This window comes from Desmodus rotundus, chromosome 9, assembly GCF_022682495.2.
Source record: "Desmodus rotundus isolate HL8 chromosome 9, HLdesRot8A.1, whole genome shotgun sequence".
In the NCBI taxonomy this organism is placed as follows: domain Eukaryota; kingdom Metazoa; phylum Chordata; class Mammalia; order Chiroptera; family Phyllostomidae; genus Desmodus; species Desmodus rotundus.
The window spans coordinates 42062658-42089432 of NC_071395.1; the positions used below are offsets into that span (position 1 = coordinate 42062658).

Here is a 26775-nt window from a genome sequence, read left to right on the forward strand (position 1 = left end):
TTCTCTTCATCTCCAACTCATCCCCTGACTTGCCACCCAGACCTTTGACATCTGGCCATTTCATCTCAAATCAAAACCACATCTATGGCATCTCTTGATGTATCCCTTCAGCTCAGCTATTGTCTCCAGTAGTAATCAAGATCAACATGGAGATCTGCTCTTCCTTTCTTCCTTCCTTCCTTCCTTCCTTCCTTCCCTCCTTCCTTCCTTCCCTCCTTCCTTCCTTCCTTTCTTCCCTCCTTCCCTCCTCTCTCAGAGATCTGCCTATTTTCAACCCATTACAAGTGGGTTCCCCCAGCCTGTTAAGTCAACTTCACCAAACAGCACACTTAATTACAATAGATGAAGACAATACCTCAGGTGAGACCTAAGCACCAGACCCTAAGAAAGATACAGTCAGCACAAGATGAAGGACACAGACCAGGACACAGTTCACTGGTTTATTCTCAGACTTGAGATGCCAATTATGCCCTGGAGTGGGGAGGGGGTCATGCTAGAATCTCTTTCGTCATGTCCCAGCCTTCTGTAAGGAGGAAGCAGATTAAATATACAACAGAGGGGATTTTCCCTTTTAATACAGACCCAGATATAAATAGGGCAGCACCATTAGGATCCTGATTTACCCCATATCTTGGCCCCCAAACCACCTGGCATGGTAAGGTGCATGAGGGGAGATATGAGGGGGCCAGTATTCAGAGCTGGGCTGAAGCAGCCAAAGGAACACACAGCTCAGTCCAGGGAAGTCCCAACTCCCTCTGCAGTCTGACTTCAGTTCCTTCACTCTGAACCCACCTGAAATAGGAATGAGTGAAGGGGTCTCAGCCTGGGATCAGGAGATGTCCAGTGCTTAACTATTGGGAAGGGTAGCACCAAAGGCTGTTGGGGGCACTGACTGAGGAAGGGAAGGCAGGCGTGGGGAGCAGTCATCAGCTGTGAATGAGTTCATTGCTTGGGCGACCATGGGTGGGCAGGTGCAGATTGAATGGGCATGGAGGGGAAAAAGAGGCAGACTACATTCGTTCCAGCAGGGGTGTGGTTCCAGCAGGGAGGACGGACTCTTGGGTCCATGGAGTCCCGCCAGTCCCCTGGGATGGAGAAGGAACACTGTTGGACCATGCTGAGCAGACTTTCCCCTGGCTCCTCAGTCACAGGAGATGATAAATAGGGTGGCTTCAAAGCCTCAGCACCAAATGTGCCCCATCTGGGGCTCCCTCATGGTCCCACCCACCCTCAAGACTTCTCAGCTGCTAAAGCAGACAGGGCCCAGTTCAAACCCAAACTTCTGGTTCGTCTGGCCAAAGTCGGTGGCCGCCATGTCCCACAGGGGCAGAAACCCCGCTCGGGAAGAGCTGAACTCCAAGAGGGTCTTCGCCTGTCCCTTCCGGAGCTGACCATGGAAGACACCGATGGGGAGTTAGGGGGAGGGCAGCTGAGGCCTCCCCTCCCTGCTCTGGTCAGCCCTTGCCCCTCCACCTTACCCGACAGCCATCGTAGGGGACAGTGATGGTGGCTGCTGCTGTCTGGTTGAAGGACAGTTCCTCTCCATTGGTCCCAAGGAAGCGAAGGGAGCGGCCATGGTCGCCAGCAGCTTCATCCAGCCAGGCAGCAGTGTTCTGGCAGGAGTAGGTAAAGCTCTGGTGGGCTGTGGCACTCAGCAACTTCAGGAAGGTCAACTGTACCACGTTCACCGGGGACCCATCAGCATCCACGTAGAAGAACTGGGGGTTGGACAGAGCGGGAGGTGAGGGGCCTCATCCAGCCATCCGTGGTTCTCTTGTGAGCCCTCAGGCACGTGTGGCTACCAAGCACTTAAAATGTGCCTGATGAGACTGACAAACTTTTTTGAAACTTTACTTGTTTAATTTTAATTTTTTATTTAATTATTTAATTCAAATTTTTTACTTACACTCTCACTTAACTTAATCTCCAGCCAGTTATCAGAAAACTTAGGTTTGGAACAAATTGAGTATGTGAACCTGCTTTTCCAACTGCAGGTTTTATGAAATCTAAGTATTTTCAATGAAATTAGCTTCTAGATTTAGTCCTGTAAATGTACCAGACTCTGAAAAACTTGTATGGAAAAAATGTAAAAAGTAACCTTTACATTGCTATGATGACATTTTGGACCTATCGGGTTAAATAAAGTATATTATTAACATAGTACTGGCTTGAGACGGTGTGCTCGGTAATGCATCCTCGGCTTTGTCCCCTTTCCTGTCTCATTTCCACATTCCCCGACTCATAGTTTCTGGACTCACCTCCTAGATAAACTACTTACATTTGAATCTTTGTCTCAGGGTCTCTGCAGGGAATCCAAACCAAGATACTCCCTTACATTATAGTATAGCTTTATTTGTTTCCTTAGTCTGTCTGTTTCCTTGGTTATATTCCCAGTAGAATATCAGCTTCGTGAAGTCAAGAACTGTGTTTAACTTGCTGCTATGTTTCCAGTGCTTAGCACATACGTATATGTTTCATAAATAAGCTCCAAATGGAACCCAAGATCCCCCGCTCCTTAAACTCGATCTTCTCATTTATGTATCTCAGAATCTCACCAGATGCCAGTTTCCCAAGCCAGGAACCTGGGCATCATGCCTGTCTCCTCCCTCCCCTCCATCTCATCAATTACTACGTCCTATTAACTTGCCCTCATTGATATTTTTCCAAGTCGTTCTTTCCTGTCTATCCCCACAGCACCAGCTCCAGCCTGGACAACCCCCTCACTCTCCTGGGTCAGCACATCCATCTCTCCCTGGTTTCCCAGCCTCCAGTCTCACCACCAGCAGCAGCAGCGGCAGCGGCAGCCCCAGAGGCATTTTTCTGGCATAGAGATTTGATCTGGGCCCCTCCCTCACTCAAACACTGGCCACAGCTCTCTATTGCCTTCGGGTCTTTCTGGAGAGCCTGGCCTAGCTTTCACCTACCTCCCCAGCCTCTTCTCTAACTACATTCCCCCTTTTACTCTCTAGAGCAGAGAGAGTGGCTTTTTCTTCTTTAAATTCACCATACCCTCTCTTGACTCTAAGCCTTTGCAACTGATGTTCCCTCTTTCTACAACACTTTTTTTGTCTTCTTGAACTTGCTAACCCAACTCACTCTTTCAGCCTCAGCTAAGCTGGGACTTCTACCAGGTCCTTCCAGCACTGCTTCTGGATTTCCACCATGCCTCCTGCTTCCCCCATCACACGCCTGACACAGCCCCACTCACCCTCTCTTCCCCAGTCAGCAGACTTGTCCTGTTCAGCTCACCCCTCAAAGCCCCTCTCCCAACCTTTCCAATGGTCCTCACAGCTTTTCATACCATCTGCCACTTCACCTTCAGCAACTCACCTTCTTCCCTCGACGGAATGTGCTATACCAGCTTCCCGGTTTTTCCCTGGACCAGGAAGCCAGTTTCACCTGCAGAGAGAGGGAGGGTCAGTAGCAGATGCCCACCAGGTCCTTTCTGCATTTACCTCCCATCAATGAAGGCTGCAGGTTGTAAACATCCGGGACACTCAGGCTGTCGTCTGGCCAGGGCCGTGTGCTTGACTGGTACACAGGCAGGCCCAAGGGGTGGGGCCCAGCCCTCTGAGGCAGCCCTCAACTGGTGACTGACAAAAGTTGGTGGATAAAATGCCCAGCTTCCTTTCTGCCCAGGTGGGACAACTTCTAGGTGCTTGCTCCACACTGTCTCCCAGAAGTCCTCAGGGGAACAGAGCCTTGGGTGCCCAATGGTGACATTTTAACAATACTAGCTGCCTCCCTCAATCCTTCTCACGTCCCCCTCTCCCCTCCTGGTGTCTCCTGGGATTACCTCCTAAATAAATAACTTGCCCAAAATCTGGGGAACACAAACATAGAACCTTCCTCACTTCCCTTCCCAGCTTCTCTTGCACAGGAGGAAGGTGAGCTGGTGAGGCACCAGGCCTCAGATGTCAGCAGCTGCTTAGAGATCAAGTTCTGCATCCAGCCCCCATGTATGAGGGGGTCTGAGTACTCACTAAACCAGGGCTCTGACAGTTAAAAATAATACTAGTGTATCAGAAGAATATTCTTATGCATTTCTCCAGGCCCGGTACTGGCCATGTATGTTGCCTACAGTCAAGACATTAGCACATAGTCAGTGTTTAGTCAGTGTTTCCTGGTACATACATTGGCACCGCAACTGCACAACCAGCCTAGAGGCAGACACATGCTTGAGCCCATTTCACAGATTAAAACACTGAGGTGACAGACCTGGATTCCAACCTAGCTGGTCCAGAGCTGGTGCTGCTCACCCACTGCCCTCCACTGCTAAGCCTGGGGCTTTGCGTGAGACTGTTAGTCTCAGGGCTTCCTGCTGGAGAACCCCAGGACTTCTGGGGGCCAGGTGACCTCACTTCTCAGCATGCAGCCTGGAGCTCAGTGAGCCCACCAGGCCTATAAGAGAGTAAGCAAATCAGGAGGTGGGTGTCTGGGGGGTTAAGGGCTGGGACTCCGGAGGCAGACTGCCAGTGGGTAATCTCATCACCTCTCTGTGCCTCAGTTTCCCTGTCTGGGGGATGACAGACCACATCTGGTGGTTAGGCCTCAGTAAGTTAATGCACCTAAGTTACTGGAACGGGCCTGGCACGTGTAGGCACTACTTAAAGGTTCGCCACCATTCATGATTTCTGTAGTAGTTCTTCTTGCCTGTCCTCCTCCAAGAAGGCAACCTCCATAAGCGCAGAGAATTTTTTTTTTATTCTTGGCTGTAACCCCAGCACTTGGCACACAGTAGATACTCAATAAATGTTGGTTGAAGGAAGGATGAGGTCCCGGACAAAGCCAGGGGCGTGTGTTGGGGTCAGGGAAGGCGGGAACAGCCTTTCCTGGGGCGGGCAGGGTGGGGGAGGCGATGGGATGGTGTCCAGAGCCCCGTTTCTCCTCCCACCAATGCCCCCCAGAGGCACTCACGGTCTCAAACTTTTTGTCCGGGTAGAGGCAGGTCTCTCCTCCTGCCGTGAAGTTGCAGAAAACCCTGAGCGCGTCTCGCGCGCAGCCCTGGTTGGGGTCAATCCAGTATTCCCCTGCCGCAGAGCCAGGCAGGGCGGGTGAGAGGGGCGGAACCCGACGGCTCCCCACCCCCCCGGGGGAGGGGCAGAACCTCACCATCTGGCAGGTGCGGGTGGTTGCGGTGTAGTTCTCCGCACACAAGACCCGGGCGCTCAGCGGTGCCGGCAGGGCGCCGCAGCTGGTCCAGCTCCATGCTCAGCGACATGAGAGAGGCCAGTACCTCCTCCAGGCCGCCCTCCGGGGCCTCCAGCACTCCCTGGCGGGGGACAGAGCGCCGGCGCCGGCGCAGCCCATGCAGCTCCGCAGGGGGACCCTGAGCAGAGAGACCAGGGTGGAAGAGACGGCGAGAGAGCCAGGCAGAAATGACAGAGATGTGGGAGGCAGAGAGAGAGGGGTGGAAAGATGAGAATGGGGAGGGAGAAGTACACACAGAAACAGAGACAGGGATAGGGACAGGGCGAGATGGAGACAGAGAGACACACAGGAAGGAGACAGACAGAAAGACCCAGGGACAGGGAGAGAGACGTACAAAGATGGTAAAAGAGAGTGAACCACAGGGTCAGACAAAGAAAGCAGAGAGAGAAAAAAAAGATAAAATAGTGGAACCAATGTTGGAGACAGAGACAGAGAAAGGCCAGGCGAGTCAGAAGAGGTGGAGAGAGAGACAGGGAGGGACAGACGAGGTGGAGAAGACACAGTGAGAGACGGCCGGTCAGCGCCCCAAGGATGTCCCCCACTATCCCCACCCCCCACAACCCAGGCCCCTCTTTGGCCTTCAAGGCCCCTGCATCCCCTGAACAGCTGGTGTGTGCCCCACCTGGTTCTGTGTGCTGGGGGACCCTGTGGGAGCACTTCAACCTTAGGCCTGGGGAACTTACCGGGGGACCTGGGGGACCTGGGGGGCCTGTGTCTCCACGGGGGCCGAGGGATCCCTGTAGGGAGAAGTCAGTTGGGGGTGGACTCTGTCTATGGAGACCCTTCCCTACCGACACATGCACGCACACGCAAACACACGGAGCGAGGGGGGGGGGATGTGATTTTCAGCACCAAGCATAAAACACACATCTTTCCATATTTTAACATCTCTGAAATCAGCATCTTAACATCTTTGGCAAGTCATAGTTTACTGGGAAGAACTGTTTTCTTTCACAGCAGTTTATAAAGTAATGGTGCATCTTACAACTGATGGCGTCTTAGGTTTGAGGAAATACAATGGTAGGTGTTGGGTAACCGTTTGCTGAATGTGTGACTACATGACTAAATAAGTGAATAAATGCAAAGGCATCCAGGGTTCAGTGTGATGCAGGGCGTGGAGGGGGGGTGGCAGGGTAGGGAGCTGAAATGTGGGAGCCCAAGAGAATAGGGAAGACTCACCGGCACCCCCTTTGAGCCCTTCTGTCCCAGAGGGCCCTGCAGGGTAGAGACAGAGAGAATGGAGCCCTGGCTGGCTCTCCATGGCGACCCCCACCTCACAGACCCTTCATACTCACCGCCACGCCTGGGGGCCCAGGGTGGCCTGAAGGACCAATAGGACCAGGGGGACCCTGGGGAAAGGACATCAGGGTTGTTATTGATGGGGTTCATCTCTATGGTCCAGAAAAGCCTCCAGTCCCCTCAAGACACAACCTCCAGCCTTCAAGCCCCCAGAGAGAGCCCCCCGTTTTCCCTAGACAAACCCTTTCCATTCCAGACCCGGGCTTCCCTAACCTCTACAGTGTGCAAACCAGCCCATCACTGCCTCCCCACCCACCCCTCCTTCAAACCCATGCTTCCCACATGGAGCGGGGCACACACTCACGGGCTCTCCCTTGGGGCCAGGAGGGCCCTGCACGCCTGGCAGCCCCTGATCCCCTTTCTCACCGGCCTCCCCAGGGGGGCCTATGAGGCCAATTAATCCGATGTGGCCCTGGAGGACAAAAGAGGCATGTGTGGGGGAAGAAAGGAGGTGCTGGGAGGCTTTCCTCCTAGAGCCTTGGGGCAGTGCATTTGGGAGTAAAGGAGACCCCAGTCTCCCAGCCCTCTGCCAGGGAGGAAAGGGAGGTCAGTGAGGGAGGGAAATAATGGAAGGAGGTCTCCTCACCTTTTCCCCCTTGAGGCCAGCCTCTCCCTTCAGCCCTGGGAGGCCAGAGGGCCCCTGGAAGCAGAGGGAGAGTCAGTCGGTGAGACTCAGACATAAAATCTCCAGGTCCACATGAGTGACCGGGAGGTGGTCAAATGGGAAATTTCCCAGGTTTCGAAGGGGAATTACCAAGGATACTATCATGGGGATGGTCAGGAGAGAGGGGGTGGCTGGAGAATGGCTAATACGAATACTCAGTGGTGAGGATCAGTGTGGTGGTCAGTGTAGACTATCAAGACTGGGGGTCAGGTTGGCCTGTCAAGAGGGCCACTGTGGTCAGTGCAGACCATCAACAAGGAGGGTCGGTGTGCCTGGCCAGTTCGGACCGCCAAGACGAGTGGTCAGAATAGATAACGTAGGCGGTCAGGAGAGACTTTCAGATAGTCAGTGAGAGGTCAGCCAGACCATCAGCACCAGGGTCACGCCACGTGGGGCTTTCAATGCCAGGGCCTCAGGGACAAGGAAGTCTCTTACCATGGGGCCAGGAGGACCCATCTGTCCAGGAGGTCCCAGGAGGCCTGGTTCACCCTGGGATGCAACAGAACATTGGGGGGCTGCACCCTGCCAGAACCCAGTGTGGCTGCCCTGCCCCCTACCAGGATCAGCCCCTCCCAAATGCAATGAGGAATTATAAAGTGTGAGCACACAGGGAGGGCCTGATCCCACCCCCACCCCACCCCTATTCCCGCCCCACTCACCACAGGGCCAGGGATCCCTCGAAGACCCTCAGGCCCGACACGCCCAGGAGGCCCTCGAGCCCCCACAGGACCTGTCCTCCCTATGGGCCCATCAGGACCTGGCTCCCCCTAAAGTGGAGAGGGGGAAGGGATGGGGCCGGGAGTCAGGGCACACCTGCCTCCTGACCCCCTAACCAAGAACTTTCAGGGAGGGGGAGAAAATTGGCACACCAGTGTGGTCACAGGGCCCCACCCCATTCTGACGACCCAGCTGTTGGCTGAGGGGTCAGGGCAGGGACCCCTCCTTGGACAAGGCACTCACCTTGGCACCTTTCTCCCCTTCTCTACCTTCTCGTCCCATGTGGCCAGGAGGACCCTGAGAAGGGGGAGACAGTTAAGGGGGCCCTTTGGGAATGAGTGGGAGGTTGTATGAGTGGGGGCCTGTGGGGGTGAGTGGGACAAGGTTGGAGCCAGGGCAGCCAGGACAGCCTGGAGGCAGGTCATCACTCACCCTCTTGCCAGGGGGCCCAGGGGGGCCAGGTTCCCCAGAAGCCCCAGGCGGGCCCTGTGGAGATTACAACAGCACCAGTGTAGAGTCAGCCAGCATTGGTTGACCATGACCGTGTCAGGAGGCCTCTGACCCAAAGACAGCCTCACCCAGACATCACCCCAGCACCAGCCATCACCTGCCCCTCCCTCAAGCTGCTCACATTCATAGTGAGGCCCCAGAGAGACACCCACAGAGGCCCTGGGTACCTCATTAACCCATGCCTCCGGCCCCCCAATTCACCCACTCATCAGCCCCCACCCCCTCCCAGCACCGCCATCCTCTGTTTCCTCACTCACCGGTCCTCCAACATCACCAGGGTCTCCTTTCTCCCCTGGAAAACCATCTAGACCCTGCAGCAGTAGGGGACAGAATTGGGAGGGAACATGGGGGCACATGAGAATTTGGGGGTGAGGCTGGGAGGATAATGAAGGTTATTTGTTCCAATGACCTTACCCAGGTGTATAGGGGTAGGGAGATTGGGACCCTAGGTCTGTGGGAGGTGGGGTGGGGGCGGTGCCTATGGGGGTAAGTGGAGTGGAGAATTAAAAAATATGATGGGCTTGGTGGGGGAGGGAGGGCTCACACCCACCGAAACTCCAGGGTCCCCAGGGGGTCCGGGATCTCCTGGGAGCCCTGTGGGGCCCTGGAACACAGAAGGATGAACAATCACATCTCGGAACTGTTGCACATTCATTCATTCAGTTAACAGATAGATGTTGCGCAGGCACAGTTCCGGTTCCTGGTTACATGATGAACAAAACACAAAATTCCCATCCTGGTAGAGAACATTCTAGTGTTCAGTGAGTGCAGATGCTGAGCTAAGAACCTTGCATGCATCACCTCACTGTCCTCCCAGCAGCCTCCCAGCTCTGGACTCACAGATAGGACTGACCCAGAGGGACACTGCAGTGGCGGGGTAGTCCCACAGACTGAAGCTCCTCACTGCCCTGCCACCCCAACCCGAGCCCCTCCACTATGGCAAGAGGGCCTCAATCTCTGCCCAATGGCAAACCCCACATCAGCACCAATCTCGACCTTGTCATTCCCAACATAGTTAGAACGATCCCATGTGGAAGCAAGGTTCACCCCCACAATGACGTATAACCACTGTATTTCCACGTTGATTCATGCATTCAATCAATCATTCTCTCATTCGGCCATGTTCGGGTTGCTCACGGAATCAGCACACTGGAGGACGGGACACTGGCTGGAAGTTGGGGAGCAGGTTTGAGTAGACACGAGTGCCTCCCCCATCTCTGACCCCACCTTCCCCAGGACTCACCACATTCCCTTTGGCTCCATCCTCCCCAGGGGGGCCCTTCTTGCCTGGGGGCCCTGCAGCCCCAGATGGGCCTGAGTCCCCCTTTTCACCAACTTCTCCCTTGGGCCCCTTTGCAGAAACAGAAGTCAGAAGTCAGAAGAGCCTGGACTCTCCAGGGGTCAAGGGTAGCATACCTGGATTTAGGAATCTGGGTGGTCTGGGACTTTCCTGGGGTCAGGGGTTAGAGTAGCCTAGACTGCCCAAGGGTAAGAAGTCAAAGGTATCTAGAACTTATAAGAGTCAGGGGTCAGGATGGTCCATTTGCCTAGAGGTCATGGGCAAGGTGGGTCGAGCCCATGTGCCACCCTTGAGTGAATTGGAAAAGGGGCCCCCTGTGGGCACCTGATTCCCAGCTCAGGGCTCATGTTGGATCTGAGCCCCATCTACCCACTCGGTTCCACACCCTTGTGCAGTGTGCAACCTGGAGAACTGCATGTAGCACTGACACTTTCTAAGGCTCTGTCATCAAAATGACCCAGGATGTCCATAGGTTCTGGGTCAGCAGATGACCTAGGACTACCCAGAGGTCAAGGTGGCCTGAGATGCCCAGAGGCAAGGGGTTCACTGAAATGGGTACGGGGGTTCAGGACACAGTCACTCACAAGGATGCCTGGGGCTCCTGTGGGTCCTGGGTCTCCAGCCTCCCCTGGCTCACCCTACAGGAGGCAAAGTGGGGTCAGGGGAAGTAGAGGTTCAATCCTGGCAGACAAGAAGAACAGCCACCCCCCAGCCACCCTGTGTGGTCTGCAGCACTCTCTCACCTTCTCGCCCACAGCTCCTGGCTGACCAACTCCTCCAGGTGGCCCTGGGGAGCCCTGAAGAGACAGCAAGGGGCAGAGGGGGGAATGTGGGATCCCAACCTCCCCTTCTTGGCAAATACATGTCCCTGCCTCTGAAGCCCTTCCCCCAGCCTCAGAATCCTCACCTCTGATCCACTAGGGCCAGGGGGACCCCGAGGACCTGGAGCTCCAGGGGGACCCTGTGGAATAGTCAGAATAACATCAAGTGACCTCATGCCCCCCCTCAAACACTTCCCTTGATGCTTATGACTCACATGATCCTTAAAATGACAATGTGCCCTGTGGTCCCCCCATGTCAATCTAATGGTCACCCTCACCCTGCCACTCCTCTCTCCCTTCCATCTTCTCCCCTGTTGTCCATACCATGGACCCCACGTCTCCAACCTCCCCTTTTTCTCCAGGAGGGCCTGGCAGTCCCTGTGGAACAAAGAGGCAAGATTAATGCAAAGGGTGAGGGGAGCCAGAGGCTGTACCCCCAAACTCAGACACCTACCTGAAGGCCAGGGGGGCCAATTACCCCCAAGAAGCCTCTCACTCCATCATCTCCTTTCTGCCCAAAGAGGCCTGGGGGTCCCCGGCGTCCCTGAGCCCCGTCTGCTCCCTGGGAGAAGGAGAGGGCCAGGCAAAATTAGGGTCCATGTCAATGGTTGGAAATAGGCTCCGGGTCAAAGTCAAGACTGAGGTTGATGGTTGGAGTCAAGGTTAGGATTAAGTTTATGGAGAGTCAGGGTTAGGTTTGGAGTTGGGGGGTTGGGTTAAGTGTCAGAGCTTGGTAATGAAGTCAAGGGTTGAGTCAAAGTTTTGAGATGGACATTGCGTCGTAAGTCAGGTTCAGATGAAAGTCAAGGTCATGAGCAGGGTTCAGATGGGGCTGAGATGGAATTTAGGGTTGGGCTTGAGGTTGGGGCCAAGGCCAGATTCACAGTTTGAACTCAGGTTTTGGGTCAGCACTGGAGGTGGGTCAGGGTTGGGGTCATGGTGGGAGTGGGCCAGGATCTGGCTAACACAGGAACTGAAGATTAGGACTGAACTGGGAGTGAGGTTAAGGTCATAAGCAGGGTTGAGATTAGGGGTAAAATGGGGTTCAGGGTAGGGGCTGAGGTTTAGATTGAGTCAGGGTTCACACTGGGTGTCAGCATGGAGGAGTAGATAGGGTTGGAATTGAGTCCGGGACTGAATTGAGGTGTAGGACACTGCCCCTTCCCACTGGGGATCTAGGGGATGGTCAAAAAGCCAGGAGCACCTACCGGGGAACCTGGGTGTCCCACAGGACCCCGTATCCCTGTTGGTCCAGGTGGGCCCTGGAGGAGCAAACAGAGTTGAAAAACCCCTCAAGTTCAAGATGGGGGGCTGGCACTAGAGATGTCAATCACTGTCCCCTACCCACTCCTCCCACCAGCAAGCCACAACTGCACGATGCCCCCCAACCTTGTCTTCCTAGTCACCAACTGACAGGATCAGACATGGACATCTGTCCTAAGCTTGGCCCAGCAGGAGTTTTCCCCAGAAGTCCCACCAGCACCCAGGGACCAATGCTGGGGCTGGGCCTAAAGTCCCACAGAGGGGCTGGAGATGCGATGCCTCAGAGTCATACAGTCACAGCAGAGAGAACAAGGTGCCACCAAGACAAGGGAGAGGAGAGAGTGACTGGCTCAGTGCCCTCCCTGGTCTCCTGGGGCCCCAGCAACTCTGTTGGCCCCTTCATTTCAGGTATTTGAGTGGTTTCTATCACTAGCAGGTGTCAAGATTGGGCCCAGGAAGGCAGGAAGCTCCATGACTTTTCCCCGTGACCGACCGCCCATCCTCCACATCCCTCTCCCCTCCCTGAGAGCCCACCCCCCAGTGGAGGCCCCCACTCACCGCATCCCCCTTATCACCTTTGCTCCCTTTGTGACCAGGGGTGCCCACCTCCCCCTGGAAAGGAAACAGGATGAGGGAGGACCCTGGCCCCCCTACCCGCACCCTTCCCCAGCCCCTTCCTCTTCATGAACACTCACCTTGTACCCTTCCTCCCCAGAAGGCCCTACAGCTCCAGGGGGCCCTGGAAGCCCCAGGGGCCCTGGGATCCCATCTTGGCCAGTGGGACCAGGGGGACCACGTTCACCCTGATGAGGAAGTAGAAGGAGGGATGTCAGGGACTAGGGCAGGAATGGGGTCTTGGTATGTGGAGGGCCTGGTGTGTGGAATAAGGTGGGCAGAGCACTTACCGGGGACCCCTTCTCTCCTGCAGGGCCAACAGGGCCTGGGCTTCCACTTTGGCCAGGAAGCCCAATGCCTCCTGCTGGGCCCAGAGGACCACGCTCCCCAGGGGAGCCCTGAAAACAGGGGTGAGGGGTCAGGAAAGAGAGCAATAGTTGTAATTCCCATTTCTACAGTTTTCAAGCTGCCAGGCATGGAGTTCATGTGATTACCAGCACATATCCAGCACAACCCTGCCTGCCCTCACTTCCTCCCACTTTCACTGTGGCTCACTCCTCTCCAGCCACATGGGTCTCCTTGCTGTTTCCTCCAATAAGCCAGGCAAGGTCCCACCTCAGGGCCTTTGCACGTGGTCCCTCTACCTGGAATGCGGCTCCTCCAGACATTCACACGACTCCTTCCATACCTCCTCAGGTCTCAACTCAAATGCCGCTTTCTCAGGAGGCCTTCGCTGACCAGCCTGTTTCACCTACTCTTCTGCCCCCCTCTCTCTGCACTGCTTGTTTTGGGACATTCATCACTGCTGATTTCTCATCTCCCCAACCAGAATGTGACCTCCAAGAGAAAGGAGGTTTTATATGTTTTTGTCTGTCACCCGGATAAGCCTGTGTCAGAGGGATCATCTCATCGAGTTCAGCAATAACCTGTGAGAGGGGCTATGATACAGATGAGGAAACTGAGGCCCACCAAGTGACATAACTGCCCAGTGAGTGAGTGACAGAACTGAATGTGACCCAGGCCTATTTGACTCCCAAAATAGTGGACTTAATAAAGACAATGCCCAGCCTCCCAGACCCCCCAAGATCCCTCCACCCTGCTCCCCACCCAGCAGAAGGGGTTGCACTCACATTGGCCCCGATGGGGCCCGGGGGGCCTCTGTCACCCTTCAAACCGGTAGGTCCCTGAAGGAGGAGACAATTCAGTCAAGAGTCTCCCACAGGTGGCCCAGGTGCTGTCTGCACTTTGGGGGGCTCACAGTTCCCACCTGCTTCTGGGCACTGAGGTTCAGGGGTCAGTCTCTTCCAGGTCATTCCTTTACTTCCATGGTTGTCCCCACCCAGGATGCTGCCACCATGTCCCTGCCCTGAGGCCCCCATTCCCTCCTCTGCTTCACAGCCCAGCCAGGAAGACACAAGAGGGCCCAAAGGATACTCACAGGGTCCCCTGGAGCTCCTTTGGGGCCAGGGAAGCCCCTAGGTCCAGGTGGTCCTTCCTTTCCAAGGGGTCCTGTTGGCCCCAGGTCCCCCTGCAGGAGTGCAGAGGAGGAAGGTCAGGCTCCAGGGAAGGGTTGTCTCCCCCAAATCTGTAAGTCTGGGCCCCTCCCCTATGGGGCTAATTCTGAGCCTTCAGGTGGCTTGGGGCCATTGAGGACCCCATGGGGCCACTCTGCCAAGACTCCCCACAGGACAGGGTCTTACCTTGGCCCCCTCGCTGCCCTCCAGTCCTGGAAGACCTTGTTCACCAGGAGGTCCAGGAGGGCCTGGGGGCCCCCGCTCACCTAGAGGTCCTGCTTCTCCTGTCTTTCCCTGGAGAGGAAGAAGACCCATCTTGAACAGAGGTGGTATGGGGGGGGGGGTCTGAGATCCACTCCCCCCCAAATATCCCCCAACTGGTACAAAACTGGGGGAGCTTATAGAGTTCACTCTGACCTGAGGACCCACAACACCAGCTGGACCAGGTGGGCCTGTTTGACCTTGGAAGCCCTGGAGAGAAAAATTAAAAGGAGATGTCACATGGGGTGAGGGGAGAGGAGAAATGGAGAACCTAATGGGGTAAAAGATCAAGGGGTCACTCACCAAGTCTCCTCTCTGTCCAGGGTGCCCAGGTCGCCCATCTTTCCCCTGGGGGCCCTGAGGGACAAGGTGGGAGAGAGTCAATGTACAAATAAGGAGCCTCTTCATTCCCCAGCTCCCCTCCCACCCACCGCCCAATCGGGGTGAGCTCACTTACAGGGGGACCCTTTGGCCCAGGGAATCCAGGGGGCCCCTGTAGCCCTGGGAGGCCCTGAAATGGAACCAGAAGTCATTACTCAACCCTCCTGCCTGGCCCCCCAAACCCCACATAATGACAAGAGCTTGCACATATTGATCACCTTCTGCATACTATGCACAGGGCCTCACATACAGAGGTCATTTCATTCATCACTGAGGCCCAGAGAAGTTAAGTGATTTGCCCAAGATCACACAGCAGATAAGTGGCTGAGGTAGGATTTTAACTCATGGCTCTGACTTCAGAGGTTGTGCTGTTTCCACTGTGTTATGTCTCCTTACTTCCTGGATTTGTCTCCTACCCAGAAACACACACACATACATACACATACACACACTCACCTTTTCTCCAGGGATCCCGGGGGCTCCATCCTGGCCTACATCACCCTAGGACAGAGTGAATGAGATTCAGGCTGCAGAACACACTCAACTGGGAGGAGCTGGTGGGGACTTGGTGAACCTGGGTAGAGGGCCTGCCTGGGGTGCTTGAGCACCCACCTACCCCATACCTTGGGGCCTGGTTGCCCTGTGGCACCTGGTTGTCCCCTCTCTCCACGGGAGCCCTGAATAGAAAAGAAATGAGGATTAGAAATGAGAGGGTGGAGGAGCCTAGGATATGAGATCAAATCCTCTGGGTCCCCTCCCTCTGAGACTCCCCCTCTTTTCCCACCAGGGACACAGTCATAACTCAAATCCTCTTCCTTGCTCACTCCCCAGCTCTCCTCTTGCAGCGCCCCCCAACCAAGACCCTGTGGGGTGGGAGAAGCTCTCTGTTTTCTTACTTGTGGTCCCCGCTCTCCCTCCAGACCAGGCTGCCCTGCCTTCCCCTGGAAAACAAATCAGATGAGAGGGAAGCAGAAGAGATTTATGTGCAAACACACAACACAAACACACAGAGGCTCCCCGTCACAGACCTAGAAAGATATCTGCCACATCTATTCACAAGCCTTTCACTCACACACACACACAACCACACAAAGATCACAGACATATCTGATTGCACCCGTAGGATCCACACATACAAGCATGTTCACCCATGTGGACACCTATTTATCATAGCTACACAGTAGACACACATGACTGCATGCCATCATGACATGCTCAGGCTGACACATGGAGCTCATCATGAAATATGTTCCTGGAACACACATATACTCAATGCACACATATCCGCTCAGGTGCATATACAGTGTCCATCCACACAGCAACAATGCACACAGAGCAAAGAACTGCGTGCATGCATACACAGTCACCCAGTATGCACAGAAATGCACACACATGTGTATCATATCCTTTCACACGTGTGTGCATGCCCCTCACACACATTTATGTCACAGTCACACAATGTACACACAGGCTCATGCTCTCTGTTCACTCAGTCGCAGGTCCACAGGCTGCAGCACCCAGACCCCATCTAATCCGCACTGAGAGGCACATGGGACATGCATGCTCACATGTACACATGTACACCTGTGCTGTAATGCCAGGTGGGGTCACCTCTGTGTGCCCTGCATTTCACATGGGAAGGAGCATGCACACAAGTGCTTCCAACATAGACAGTTACCCAGGGCCCATCCACCACCATGCATGGCCACAGGTGTTGACCCCAGGCATGCCCTTCCCTCCCCCTGCCCATCATGACTCACCCGCTTTCCTTTCTCTCCTAATGGTCCCAGGGAACCAGGAAGGCCAGTAGATCCCTGAGTAGAGAGAATCAGAGAGAAGAGATGGGGTGAGGAGTGTGGGTGGTGAGCAACACTGACCCCTCACCCTATTCAACCACCCACTTTTTTAGGCCATTTCAGGCCACTGACTCCAGAAGCTTCTTTGGTCCAACCAGCCCCAGCCTCCTCCAGAGCAGTCCTCTGCCCTCCTCTCCCCTTACTCTCCCTGCTTGCTCACTCCACTCCAGTCACACTGGCTTGCTCGGTGCCGCTCAGAGGACACCAATAGTCTCCTGCCCCAAGGCTTTCACACTGGCTGCTCCCTTTGCCTAAGATGCTCTTTTCTCAGGTCCCCACAGAGCTAGCTACTCCTCACCATTTACATATCATTCAGACATCAGCTTGGCTTTCTGCCACCTTCCTGACCACCACATCCTCTGAGTCACTCTCTGTCAATCACATCACCCCATTTTGTTTTCCCTTATTCACTTGCTTATTTATTCCACATCTGTTTTCCCCACTAGGACATAGGGCTCTGGTCTTATTCCTCACTGTCTGGCATGTAGTGGGTGCTTCCTCAATGTTCATTAACTAACCCACTCTAGTCCCTCCTGCTCTGCCCATCTTGGAGGCATCCTCCCTCCACCTAAAGGAAGGCATCACAGGCTCTGATATCCCCTCCACCCCTCACTGTGTTTTGAATCCCAGATCCACAATTCTGTGGCCCTGGAAAAATGGCTTAGTCCTTCTGAGAATCAGTCTCCTTGTTTGTAGCCAACAGTTATCTCCCTCATAAGGTTTTGGTGAGGCTTAAATAGAATAAAGTGTAGAAAGAGTTTTACACAGTGCACGGCACATAGTAAGTGCTCAAGAAATGTGAGCTGTCACTGTTATTTCTGATTATTACTATCTGCTGTGGACTGAATAGTTCTCATCAAAACTCATATGCTGAAGCTCTAATCCCCAGTACAAAACCCCAGTGTGATGGTGTTTGGGTTTTTTTTTTGTTTGTTGTTGTTGTTGTCCTCACCTGAGGATATGTTTATTGATTTGAGAGACAGGATGGGGGGAGAGAAAGGGGGGGGGAGATATCAATGTGAGAGAGAAACATCAATTTGTTGCCTCCCATACCTGCCCTGATGGGGAATGGAACCCACAACCTAAGTATGTGCCCTGACCAGGAATCGAACCCACAACATTTAACATACGCTCCAACCAACTGAGCCACCTGGTCAGGGCAGTGTGATGGTATTTGGAGGTGAATTCTTTGGAAGGTGGGTAATTATGTAGCAGGGTGCAGCCAGGGCACCCCCAAAGAGGGATTTGTAACAGGGTCCAGAACTTGGGGTGCCCAGGAAATATTAAAAATATATAGATGTCCTCACCCCCACAAGTCTGAACTGGGGGATGGGACACAGGGAGCAGGACCATTGAGAGTTATTTTGCATATCAACAGTTCTGCAAATAACAGCAAAAAAATGGTTATTTAACATATCTATAATGGCTAGTTAGTTTCATAGACATGTTAAGTAGCTGTGGCCATGCTTTTGAGCCAGGGAGATGGGAGTGACTTCAACCCAGGTTGTAACTGGGAGGAGCTCCCCTTAGTTGCAGCGCCTGTGTGAGAGCTTGCAGTTGGTTTGCTCCATGTCACAGGACCACACCTGCCTGGACTTACTATGGCAGCCTAGAAAAGCTGGAGTAATATGGGAATGCTGGTAGGTGTAGCCAATTGCAGGAGGAGTCAGAAATGGGGATGCAGAGGAAGATTCGAGCCAGAATTTAAACCCAGGCATGGCAGCCATGCGGCAAACCACAGAGGGTTTGGGGGCTCCCTTAACCATGGGGCTTAGGAAGCAGGAAAGTAAGATGTAGTAGCCATGCAGAGCTCTCTCTTAGCAGTTTGGAAGAGTGCAGGAGAGATATTGCAGAAAGGAAAGGGGTGAAAGGACTCTTGCTGGTGGGCCATGAGGAGGTGCCACATGGGTTTGGATTAAGAGCTAGCGATTGCAGCAACACAGCTGATGGTGCCGGGAACCACGGGAGGCCTGCCAGCCGAGCACAGGTTACTGGGAAGGACCAGGGGCTACCTGAGCCACAGACTTCTATTTTTTTTTCCCTGAGATACAGTTCCCCTAACTGGGCAAAGGGGGGAAGGAAGGACTGTGTATGTTTGTGGGTGGTTTAAGGGACTTTGGCACTTTAATGAAGACATTAAGTCATTACTCTAGATCTGTATAACTTTTGAATAAATGGTTCCTTTCCTTTTCTCTGGCACTGAGAGCCATAATTCCAATGCCTAAGGGTGGCAGGCAAGGCAAATCTAGTACAGAGGGACCCTAAGGGAGAAAGGGCTCCATTTGGTAACAGTATCTTGTCCCCCACCATGGGTCCCTTCTGTAACAGTTCGGTCATGTCAGTGGAGCCCTCATGAATGGGATTAGACTGGATCTCTCTCTCTCTCTCCCTTTCTCTCTCTCTCTCCAACTCTTCCCCACCCTCCCCCAAAATAAGTGTCATCTACAAATGAGGAAGTGCCCTCACCAGAACCCAACCATGCGGGCATTCTGATCCCAGACAGCCACCCTCCAGAACTATGCAAAATAAATTTCTGTTGTTTAAGCCACTCAGTCTAAGATATTTTTGTTATACAGCAGCCTGAGCTAACTAAGACACTGACCTCACCTTAACAGACACACCACACCTCCTGCAATGCATTGCTTGATGCCCAAGACACACTGACCAGCCTTGGCTTGGTGTCTTTGCTTTAACGTCCATGAAGTTCTCCCACAGACTGAGTTCTATTCTTAGCTATGGTGCCATGAGTTTATTACCAAACCTAATCATGCCGGTCGCCTTTGCTATTGGAGTCCTGGGACTTAATGAACATTTACAAAAACTGATGAGATGTAGAAAGGAAGAGAAAGATGTCTATCAAGCCTAAGTTAAGATCCAGGATGGTGGAGGAGTATGTGGAAGCTACACTAACCTCCCCCCAGGACTAGTCTGGAATTACAACTAAGTTGTAGAGAAATCACCCAGAATAACCAGCTGAGCAAGCACTAGCTGGAGAGAAGCCTTATAACCAAGGACAGACAGAAGAAACAACCTCACCACAACCAGACTGGTAGGGAGTGAGGAGGAGGCAGGAGAAGGCTGGCTGGGCTCTAACAGGCAGCAGCTGAAGTCCCAGAAGGATATTTCAGTGGCCAGGGGGTTCCCCTGAGAAGCGTGGGGTCTAAACGCCAAGCTGAACTTCCCAGCCTACAGCACCAGAGCCAGAAAGAACCCAGATAACATTTGGCTGTGAAAAGCAGCAGGGTCTTTGTCTGCCAGGGAGAAACAGGCTGGAGATGCAGAGAGCCTCTTAAAGGGGCAATGCACAAAATTTAATTTGTAGCCACATATGCTGGGCTCCGGCAGAGGGAAAGCAGATTGGACCACAGACATTTGAGGAGAGTCTGGGGCAGGTGGCTCTGGGGAGACAACTGAAGGAACAGCTACCAGGGTCCCTGTGCTGAGTCATCCCCCGTACTGCAGGGGCCATCTCTCTCGGGCAGAGCGCTGGCCTCCGAGTGGCGTCAGCCTTAGGAGAAGCAACACCTCCGCCTGCAGGAATTACTCTGCCCTGCCCTGTGGTGCTTAAGCCCAGATGCTGATCACAGCTTGATTAGATTAACAGCTGATCAGTTTAATGGCTGATTAGTTTAAGATCTAAGGTAGAAAATACAAAGCAGCAGCCAAAATGGGAAGACAAGGAAACAGACCACAAATGAAAGAACAGGAGAATTCTCCAGAATAGAATAAATGGAGGCAAGCAATTATCAGATAGTTTAGAGTAATGATTATAAGCATACTCAACAGCATGAAAAAAGACATAGAAAAATATTAAAAAGGACTAGTCAGAAATAAAGAATGCAATATCTGAGGTAAATAATACACTGGCAGGAATAAACAGTAGGTTAGATGAGGCAGTAGATAGAATCAGTGTTTTGGAAGACAAGGTAGGAAAAAACACCCAGGTAGAGCAACAAAAAGAAAATGGAATTTTTAAAAATGAGGAGAGCTTAAGAAACATTTTGGACAACATGAAATGTAACAACATCCACATCATGGGAATACCAGAGGGAGAAGAGAGTGAGCAAGGGATCAAGAACCTATTTGAAGAAATAATGTCAGAAAACTTCCCTAACCTGGTGAAGGAAAAAGTCACACAAGTCCAGGAAGCTCAGAGAGTCCCAAACAAGTTGGACCCACAGAGGCCTACACCCAGACACATCATAATTAAAAGGACAAGGCTTAAAGACAAGGAGAGAATCGTAAAAGCCACAAGAGAAAAGCAGGTAATTACTTACAAGGGAGCACCAATTAGACTGGCATCTGATTACTCAACAGAAACACTTCAGGCCAGAAGTGAGTGGTGTGAAATATTCAAGGTGATGAAAAGCAAGGATGTACAACCAAGGCTACTTTACCCAGAGAGGCTATCATTTAAAATTGAAGGAGAAATAAGGAGCTTGCCAGACAAGAAAAAGCTAAAGGAGTTTGTTAACACCAAACCAGTACTGCAACAAATGCTGAAGGGCTTGCTTTAAGAAGAAGAAGAAGAGAAAGAAAAAGAAAGAAAAAAAAAAAAAAAAACAGAGGAAAGCAGTCTAACAATAAAATGGCACTACACATGTATCTATCAATAAATGCCTTAAGTATAAAAGGCTTAAATGCTCCAAGCAAGACATAGGGTAGCTGAATGAATAAGAAAACAAGACCCATATATATGCTGCCTCCAAGAGCCCATCTCAGATCAGAAGATACACACAGACTAAAGTAAAGGGTTGGAAAAAGATATTTTATGCAAATGGAAAAAAAAAGAGTTGGGGTAGAAGTACTTATGTCTGACAAAATAGACTTTAAAATCAAAGCTATAGTAACAGACAAAAAAGGACACTACCCAATGATAAGAGAACAATCCAACAAGAGGATATAACATTTATGCATCCAACATAGGAGCACCTAAATATGTAAAGCAAATCATGATGGACATAAAAGGAGAGATCGACAGAAATACAACCATAATTGAGGATTTTAACACCCCATTGACTACAATGGATAGATCTTCCAGGCAGAAAATCAACACGGAAACAGAGGTCTTAAACAACACACTAGATCAAATGGATTTAATTGATATCTTCAGAGCATTTCACCCCAAAGCCGCAGAATATTCATACTTTTCAAGTGCACGTGGAATGTTTTCTAAGATAGAACTTGTGTTGGGACATAAAGCAAGTCTCAATAAATTTTTTTTCCAAGACATTTGTTTATTTTATTTATTTTTTAAATATATTTATTGATTATGCTACTACAGTTGTCCCATTCCCCCCACACAGACTCCACTCCATCCTGCCCACCCCCTCCCTCCCACATTCCCCCCCTATAGTTCACGTCCATGGGTCATACTTATAAGTTCTTTGGATTCTACATTTCCTACACTATTCTTACCCTCGCCCTGTCTATTTTCCACCTATCATCTATGCTACTTATTCTCTGTACCTTTCCCCGCCTCTCCCCCTCCCACTCCCCTATTGACACCCCTCCATGTGATCTCCATCTCTATGGTTCTGTTCCTGTTCTAGTTGTTTGCCTAGTTTGCTCTTGTTTTTGCTTTAGGTGTGGTCATTAATAACTGTGAGTTTGCTGTCATTTTTACTGTTCCTATTTTTGATCTTCTTTTTCTTAGGTAACTCCCTTTAACATTTCATATAATAAGGGCTTGGTGATGATGAACTCCTTTAACTTGACCTTATCTGAGAAGCACTTTATCTTCCCTTCCATTCTAAATGATAGCTTTGCTGGATACAGTAATCTTGGATGTAGGTCCTTGCGTTTAATCTTGGGTAATGTAATTATGATGTGCCTTGGTGTGTTCCTCCTTGAGTCCAGCTTCTTGGGGACTCTCTGAGCTTCCTGGACTTCCTGGAAGTCTATTTCCTTTGCCAGATCAGGGAAGTTCTCCTTCATTATCTGTTCAAATAAATTTTCAATTTTTTGTTCTTCCTCTTCTCCTTCTGGCACCCCTATAATTCAGATGTTGGAACGTTTCAAGATGACCTGGAGGTTCCTAAGCCTCTCCTCATTTTTCTGAGTTCTTGTTTCTTCATTCTTTTCTGGTTGGAAGTTTTTTTCTTCCTTCTGGTCCACACCGTTGATTTGAGTCCCAGTTTCCTTCGCATCACTATTGGTTCCCTGTATATTTTCCTTTGTTTCTCTTAGCATAGGCTTCATTTTTTCATCTGGTTTTCGAACAGATTCAACCAATTCTGTGAGTATCTTGATAACCAGTGTTTTGAACTGTGCATCCGATAGGTTGGCTATCTCTTCGTCGCTTAGCTGTATTTTTTCTGGAGCTTTGAAGTGTTCTGTCATTTGGGCCATTTTTTTTTTTTTTGTCTTGGCGCGTCTGTTACTTTAAGGGGCGGAGCCTTAGGTGTTCCCAGGGGCAGGGTAATGCTGGTTGCTGCGCTGTACGTGGGGCAGGGGCTGAGAGGGAGCAATGGCACCCGCTTCACTCTCCTCCGGATTTCAATCTTTCACTCTGATACCCACAATCAAACTGGGCCCCTCTGGTGCTGGTTTCCGAGTGGGTGGGCCTGTGCACACTCTAGGCCCCTGTGGGTCTCTCCAACGACCTCTCCCGTGAGACTGGGAGTCTCTCCTGCTGCCGCCCCAACCCCCACGGGTGTTTTCAATCAGAAGTTTGAGGCTTTATTTCCCCGAGCTGGAGCCCTGGGTTGCGCGGTCTGCTGCGGTCCCCGCCATTCGTCTGGCTTATCTGTGAGCAAATGTGGGGCTGCAGGATGCTACCCACCGCTCTGCCTGCCCCGCTCTCCGCCACTCTGAGTCGGGCCCTCTCGGTTTATCTGCGCGAATGTGGGGCCACAGGGTCTGCTAGTGCTCGGACTGCCTGCGCCATTCATCCCACACTCCACCAGTCTCGGTCCTGCCACACACTCCACCAGTCTCGATCCTGCCACAGCCACGTGAGTCCTCTCCACCCCGGTGCCCGTCTCCGCCCCTCCTACCGGTCTGGATGAATGTTTATTTTTTATTTCCTTGGTGTCGGACCCCCTTGCCGTTCAATTCTCTGTCAGTTCTGGTTGTGCGAGGAGGCACAGTGTGTCTACCTACACTGCCATCTTAGTTCTCTCCAAGTCTCAATAAATTTAAGAAGATTGAAATCATATCAAGCATCTTCTCTGACCACAATGCTATGAAACTAGAAATCAATCACAAGAAGACCACTGAAAAACATGTGAAGACATGGCAGCTAAATAACATGTTATTACACAATGAATGGGTCAACAATTAGATCAAGGAAAAATCAAAAGGTGCCTTGAAACAAGTGAAAATGAGGACACAATGAAACAAAATCTCTGGGGCACAGGGAAAGCAGTCCAAAGAGGGAAATTCATAGCATTACAGGCCTATCTCACACACAAAAAAGCTCAAATAAACAACCTAACTTCACATTTAAAGGAACTTGAAAAAGAACAACAAAGCCCAAAGTGAGCAGAAGGAAGGAAATACAGATCAGAACAGAAATAAGTGAAATAGAGTCTTAAAAAATGATACAAAAGATCAATGAATCCAAGAGCTGGTTCTTTGAAAACATAAATAAAAATTGACATGCTTTTAACCAGACTCGTCAAGAAAAAAGAGAGAGGACACAAATAAATAAAATCAGAAATGAAAGAGGAGAAATAACTGACACCAAAGAAATACAAAGGATTGTATGAAAATATTATGAACAATTATATGCCAACAAACTAGACAACCTGGATGAAATGGATAAATTCCTAGAAACATACAATCTCCCAAAAATAAATCAGAGAATCTGAAGAAACAGATTACACCTAATGAAATTGAAGTAGTAATCAAAAAACTCCAAAAAAATGCTCTGGCCTGTGTGGCTCAGTGGATTGAGCACCAGACTGCCAGCCAAAGAGTCATCTAATAGATTCCCAGTCAGGGCACATGCCTGGGTTGCAGGCCAGATCTCCAGAAGGGGGCACTCAAGTGGCAACCACACACTGATGTTTCTCTCTCTTTCTCCCTCCCTTTCCCTCTCTAAAAATAAATAAATAAAATCTTTAAAAAAAAAAAAACCCTCCCAACCAACAAAAGTCCTGGGCCAGATGGCTTTTTACCAGGAGAATTTTACCAAACATTCCGAGAAGAACTAACATCTCTCCTCAAACTATTTCATAAAATTCAAGAAGAGGGAAGGCTTCCAAACTCATTTTACGAGGCCAGCATTATCCTAATTCCAAAACCAGAAAAAGACACTACAAAGAAAGAAAATTATAGGCCAATATCCCTGATGAACATAGATGCTAAAATCCTCAACAAAATATTAGCAAACCAAATACAGCAATACATCAAAAAGATCATACACCATGATCAAGTGGGATTTGTTCCAGGAATGTAAGGTTGATCCAACATTCATAAATCAATAAATGTGATTCACCACATAAACAAAATAAAAGACAAAAACCATATGATCATATTAATAGATGCAGACAAAGCTTTTGACAAAATCCAACACCTATTTATGATCTCTCAGTAAAGTGGGAATAGAGGGAACATACCAAATATAATAAAGGCCATATATGACAAACCCACTGCCAGCACCGTACTCAATGGGCAAAAACTACAAGTGTTCTCCTTAAGATCGGGAACAAGACAGGGATGTGCACTTTCACCGCTCTTATTCAGCATAGTACTGGAAGCCCTAGCCACGGCAATCAAACAAGAAGAAGAAATAAAATGCATCCAATTTGGAAAGAAAGAAGTAAAACTGTCTTTATTTGCAGATGGCATGATGCTGTACATAGAGAACCCCAAAGATTCCACCAAGACTCTACTAGAACTGATAAATGAATTCAGCAAAGTAGCAAGATACAAAATTAATATCCAGAAATCAGTTGCATTTTTATATGCCAACAATGAACTAACAGAAAAGGAAATTAAGAAAACAATCCCATTCACAATTGCTTCAAAAAGAATAAAATACCTAGGAATAAACATAACCAAGGATATAAAATACTTGGAAAATTATAAGACATTGAAGAAAGAAATTGAAGAAGATACAAATCAGTGGAAGCACATACTATGTTCATGGATAGGAAGAATTAACATCATTAAAATGTTCATACTACCCAAAGCAATCTATAGATTCAATGAAATTCCTATCAAGATTCCAATGATATCTTCCACAAAACTAGAATAAATATTTCAAAAATTTATATGGAACCACAAAAAGCCCCACATAGCAACAGTGGTCCTGAGAAAGAAGAACGAAGTTGGAGAACTTCCTAATATCAAACAATACTACCAGGCCATAGTAATCAAAACATCCTGGTACTGGCATAAAAACAGACACATAGGTCAATGGAACAGAATAGAGAGCCCAGAAATAAACCCATACCTTTATAGTCAATTAATACTTGACAAATTAAGCAAGCACATACAATGGGCTAAAGACAGTTTATTCAATAAATGGTGTTGTGAAAATTGGACAGATATGTAAATAAAAATGAAACTAGACCACCTTCTTACATCACACACAAGAATAAATTCAAAATAGATCAAAGACTTAAATGTTAGACCCAACACCATAAAATTCCTAAAGGAAAACATAGACAACAAAATCTCAGATATTGCTCACAGAAATTTTTTATCACATATATCTCCCCAGGTAAGGGAAACAAAAGAAAAGATAAACAAATAGGACTACGTTGAACTAAAAAGTTTTTGCACAGCAAAGGAAAACATCAACAAAATAAAAAGACAACCTACATAATGGGAGAACATATTCACTGATACATTTGATAAGGAGTTAATATCCAAAATTTATAAAGTACTTACAAAACTCAACACCAAAAATCAAATAAACCCATTAAAAAATGGGCAAAGCCCAAATGAAAGAACAGATCAAAACTCCAGAAAAAATACAACAAAGCAACGAAGAGATAGCCAGCCTATCAGATGTACAGTTCAAAACACTGGCAATCAGGAAGCTCACAGACTTGGTTGAATTTGGTCACAAATTAGATGAAAAAATGAAGGCTATGCTAAGAGAAACAAAGGAAAATGTACAGGGAACCAATAGTGATGCGAAGGAACCTAGAACTCAAATCAACACTGTGGACCAGAAGGAAGAAAGAAACATCCAACCAGAAAAGAATGAAGCAACAAGAATTCAAAAAAATGAGCAGAGGCTTAGGAACCTCCAGGACAACTTTAAACATTCCAACATCTCAATTATAGGGGTACCAGAAGGAGAAGAGGAAGAACAAAAAATTGAAAACTTATTTGAACAGATAATGAAGGAGAACTTCCCCAATCTGTCAAAGGAAATACACTTCCAGGAAGTCCAGGAAGCTCA

General features: G+C 50.1%; 1 protein-coding gene across 6 annotated transcripts in view; it reads right to left on the bottom strand.

The window, feature by feature from the left end:
• Positions 1 to 426: 426 nt before the first annotated feature.
• COL5A3 (collagen type V alpha 3 chain) overlaps positions 427 to 26775 on the bottom strand; it is a 46022-nt gene continuing 19673 nt past the window's right edge. For 2 of the 6 annotated variants that reach the window (XM_053911492.1, XM_053911493.1), the window contains exons 32-69: positions 16317 to 16370; positions 15453 to 15497; positions 15180 to 15233; positions 15013 to 15057; positions 14633 to 14686; positions 14479 to 14532; positions 14332 to 14385; positions 14101 to 14208; positions 13839 to 13928; positions 13531 to 13584; positions 12691 to 12798; positions 12481 to 12588; positions 12344 to 12397; positions 11731 to 11784; positions 10977 to 11084; positions 10847 to 10900; positions 10609 to 10662; positions 10445 to 10498; positions 10286 to 10339; positions 9645 to 9752; positions 8952 to 9005; positions 8659 to 8712; positions 8324 to 8377; positions 8135 to 8188; positions 7834 to 7941; positions 7610 to 7663; positions 7097 to 7150; positions 6815 to 6922; positions 6507 to 6560; positions 6391 to 6426; positions 5895 to 5948; positions 5113 to 5329; positions 4918 to 5030; positions 3331 to 3399; positions 1479 to 1718; positions 1275 to 1387; positions 894 to 1085; positions 427 to 792 (exon numbers count right to left, since the gene is read on the bottom strand). In XM_053911492.1, the coding sequence (XP_053767467.1) occupies positions 693 to 792; positions 894 to 1085; positions 1275 to 1387; positions 1479 to 1718; positions 3331 to 3399; positions 4918 to 5030; positions 5113 to 5329; positions 5895 to 5948; positions 6391 to 6426; positions 6507 to 6560; positions 6815 to 6922; positions 7097 to 7150; positions 7610 to 7663; positions 7834 to 7941; positions 8135 to 8188; positions 8324 to 8377; positions 8659 to 8712; positions 8952 to 9005; positions 9645 to 9752; positions 10286 to 10339; positions 10445 to 10498; positions 10609 to 10662; positions 10847 to 10900; positions 10977 to 11084; positions 11731 to 11784; positions 12344 to 12397; positions 12481 to 12588; positions 12691 to 12798; positions 13531 to 13584; positions 13839 to 13928; positions 14101 to 14208; positions 14332 to 14385; positions 14479 to 14532; positions 14633 to 14686; positions 15013 to 15057; positions 15180 to 15233; positions 15453 to 15497; positions 16317 to 16370 (3096 nt within the window). In that variant the 3' untranslated portion in view covers positions 427 to 692. Of the gene's footprint in view, positions 793 to 893; positions 1388 to 1478; positions 1719 to 3330; positions 3400 to 4917; positions 5031 to 5112; positions 5330 to 5894; positions 5949 to 6390; positions 6427 to 6506; positions 6561 to 6814; positions 6923 to 7096; positions 7151 to 7609; positions 7664 to 7833; positions 7942 to 8134; positions 8189 to 8323; positions 8378 to 8658; positions 8713 to 8951; positions 9006 to 9644; positions 9753 to 10285; positions 10340 to 10444; positions 10499 to 10608; positions 10663 to 10846; positions 10901 to 10976; positions 11085 to 11730; positions 11785 to 12343; positions 12398 to 12480; positions 12589 to 12690; positions 12799 to 13530; positions 13585 to 13838; positions 13929 to 14100; positions 14209 to 14331; positions 14386 to 14478; positions 14533 to 14632; positions 14687 to 15012; positions 15058 to 15179; positions 15234 to 15452; positions 15498 to 16316; positions 16371 to 26775 lie in introns of those variants that run through there. The other 4 variants (XM_024557060.3, XM_045192541.2, XM_045192540.2 and 1 more) reach the window with 3 other exon arrangements.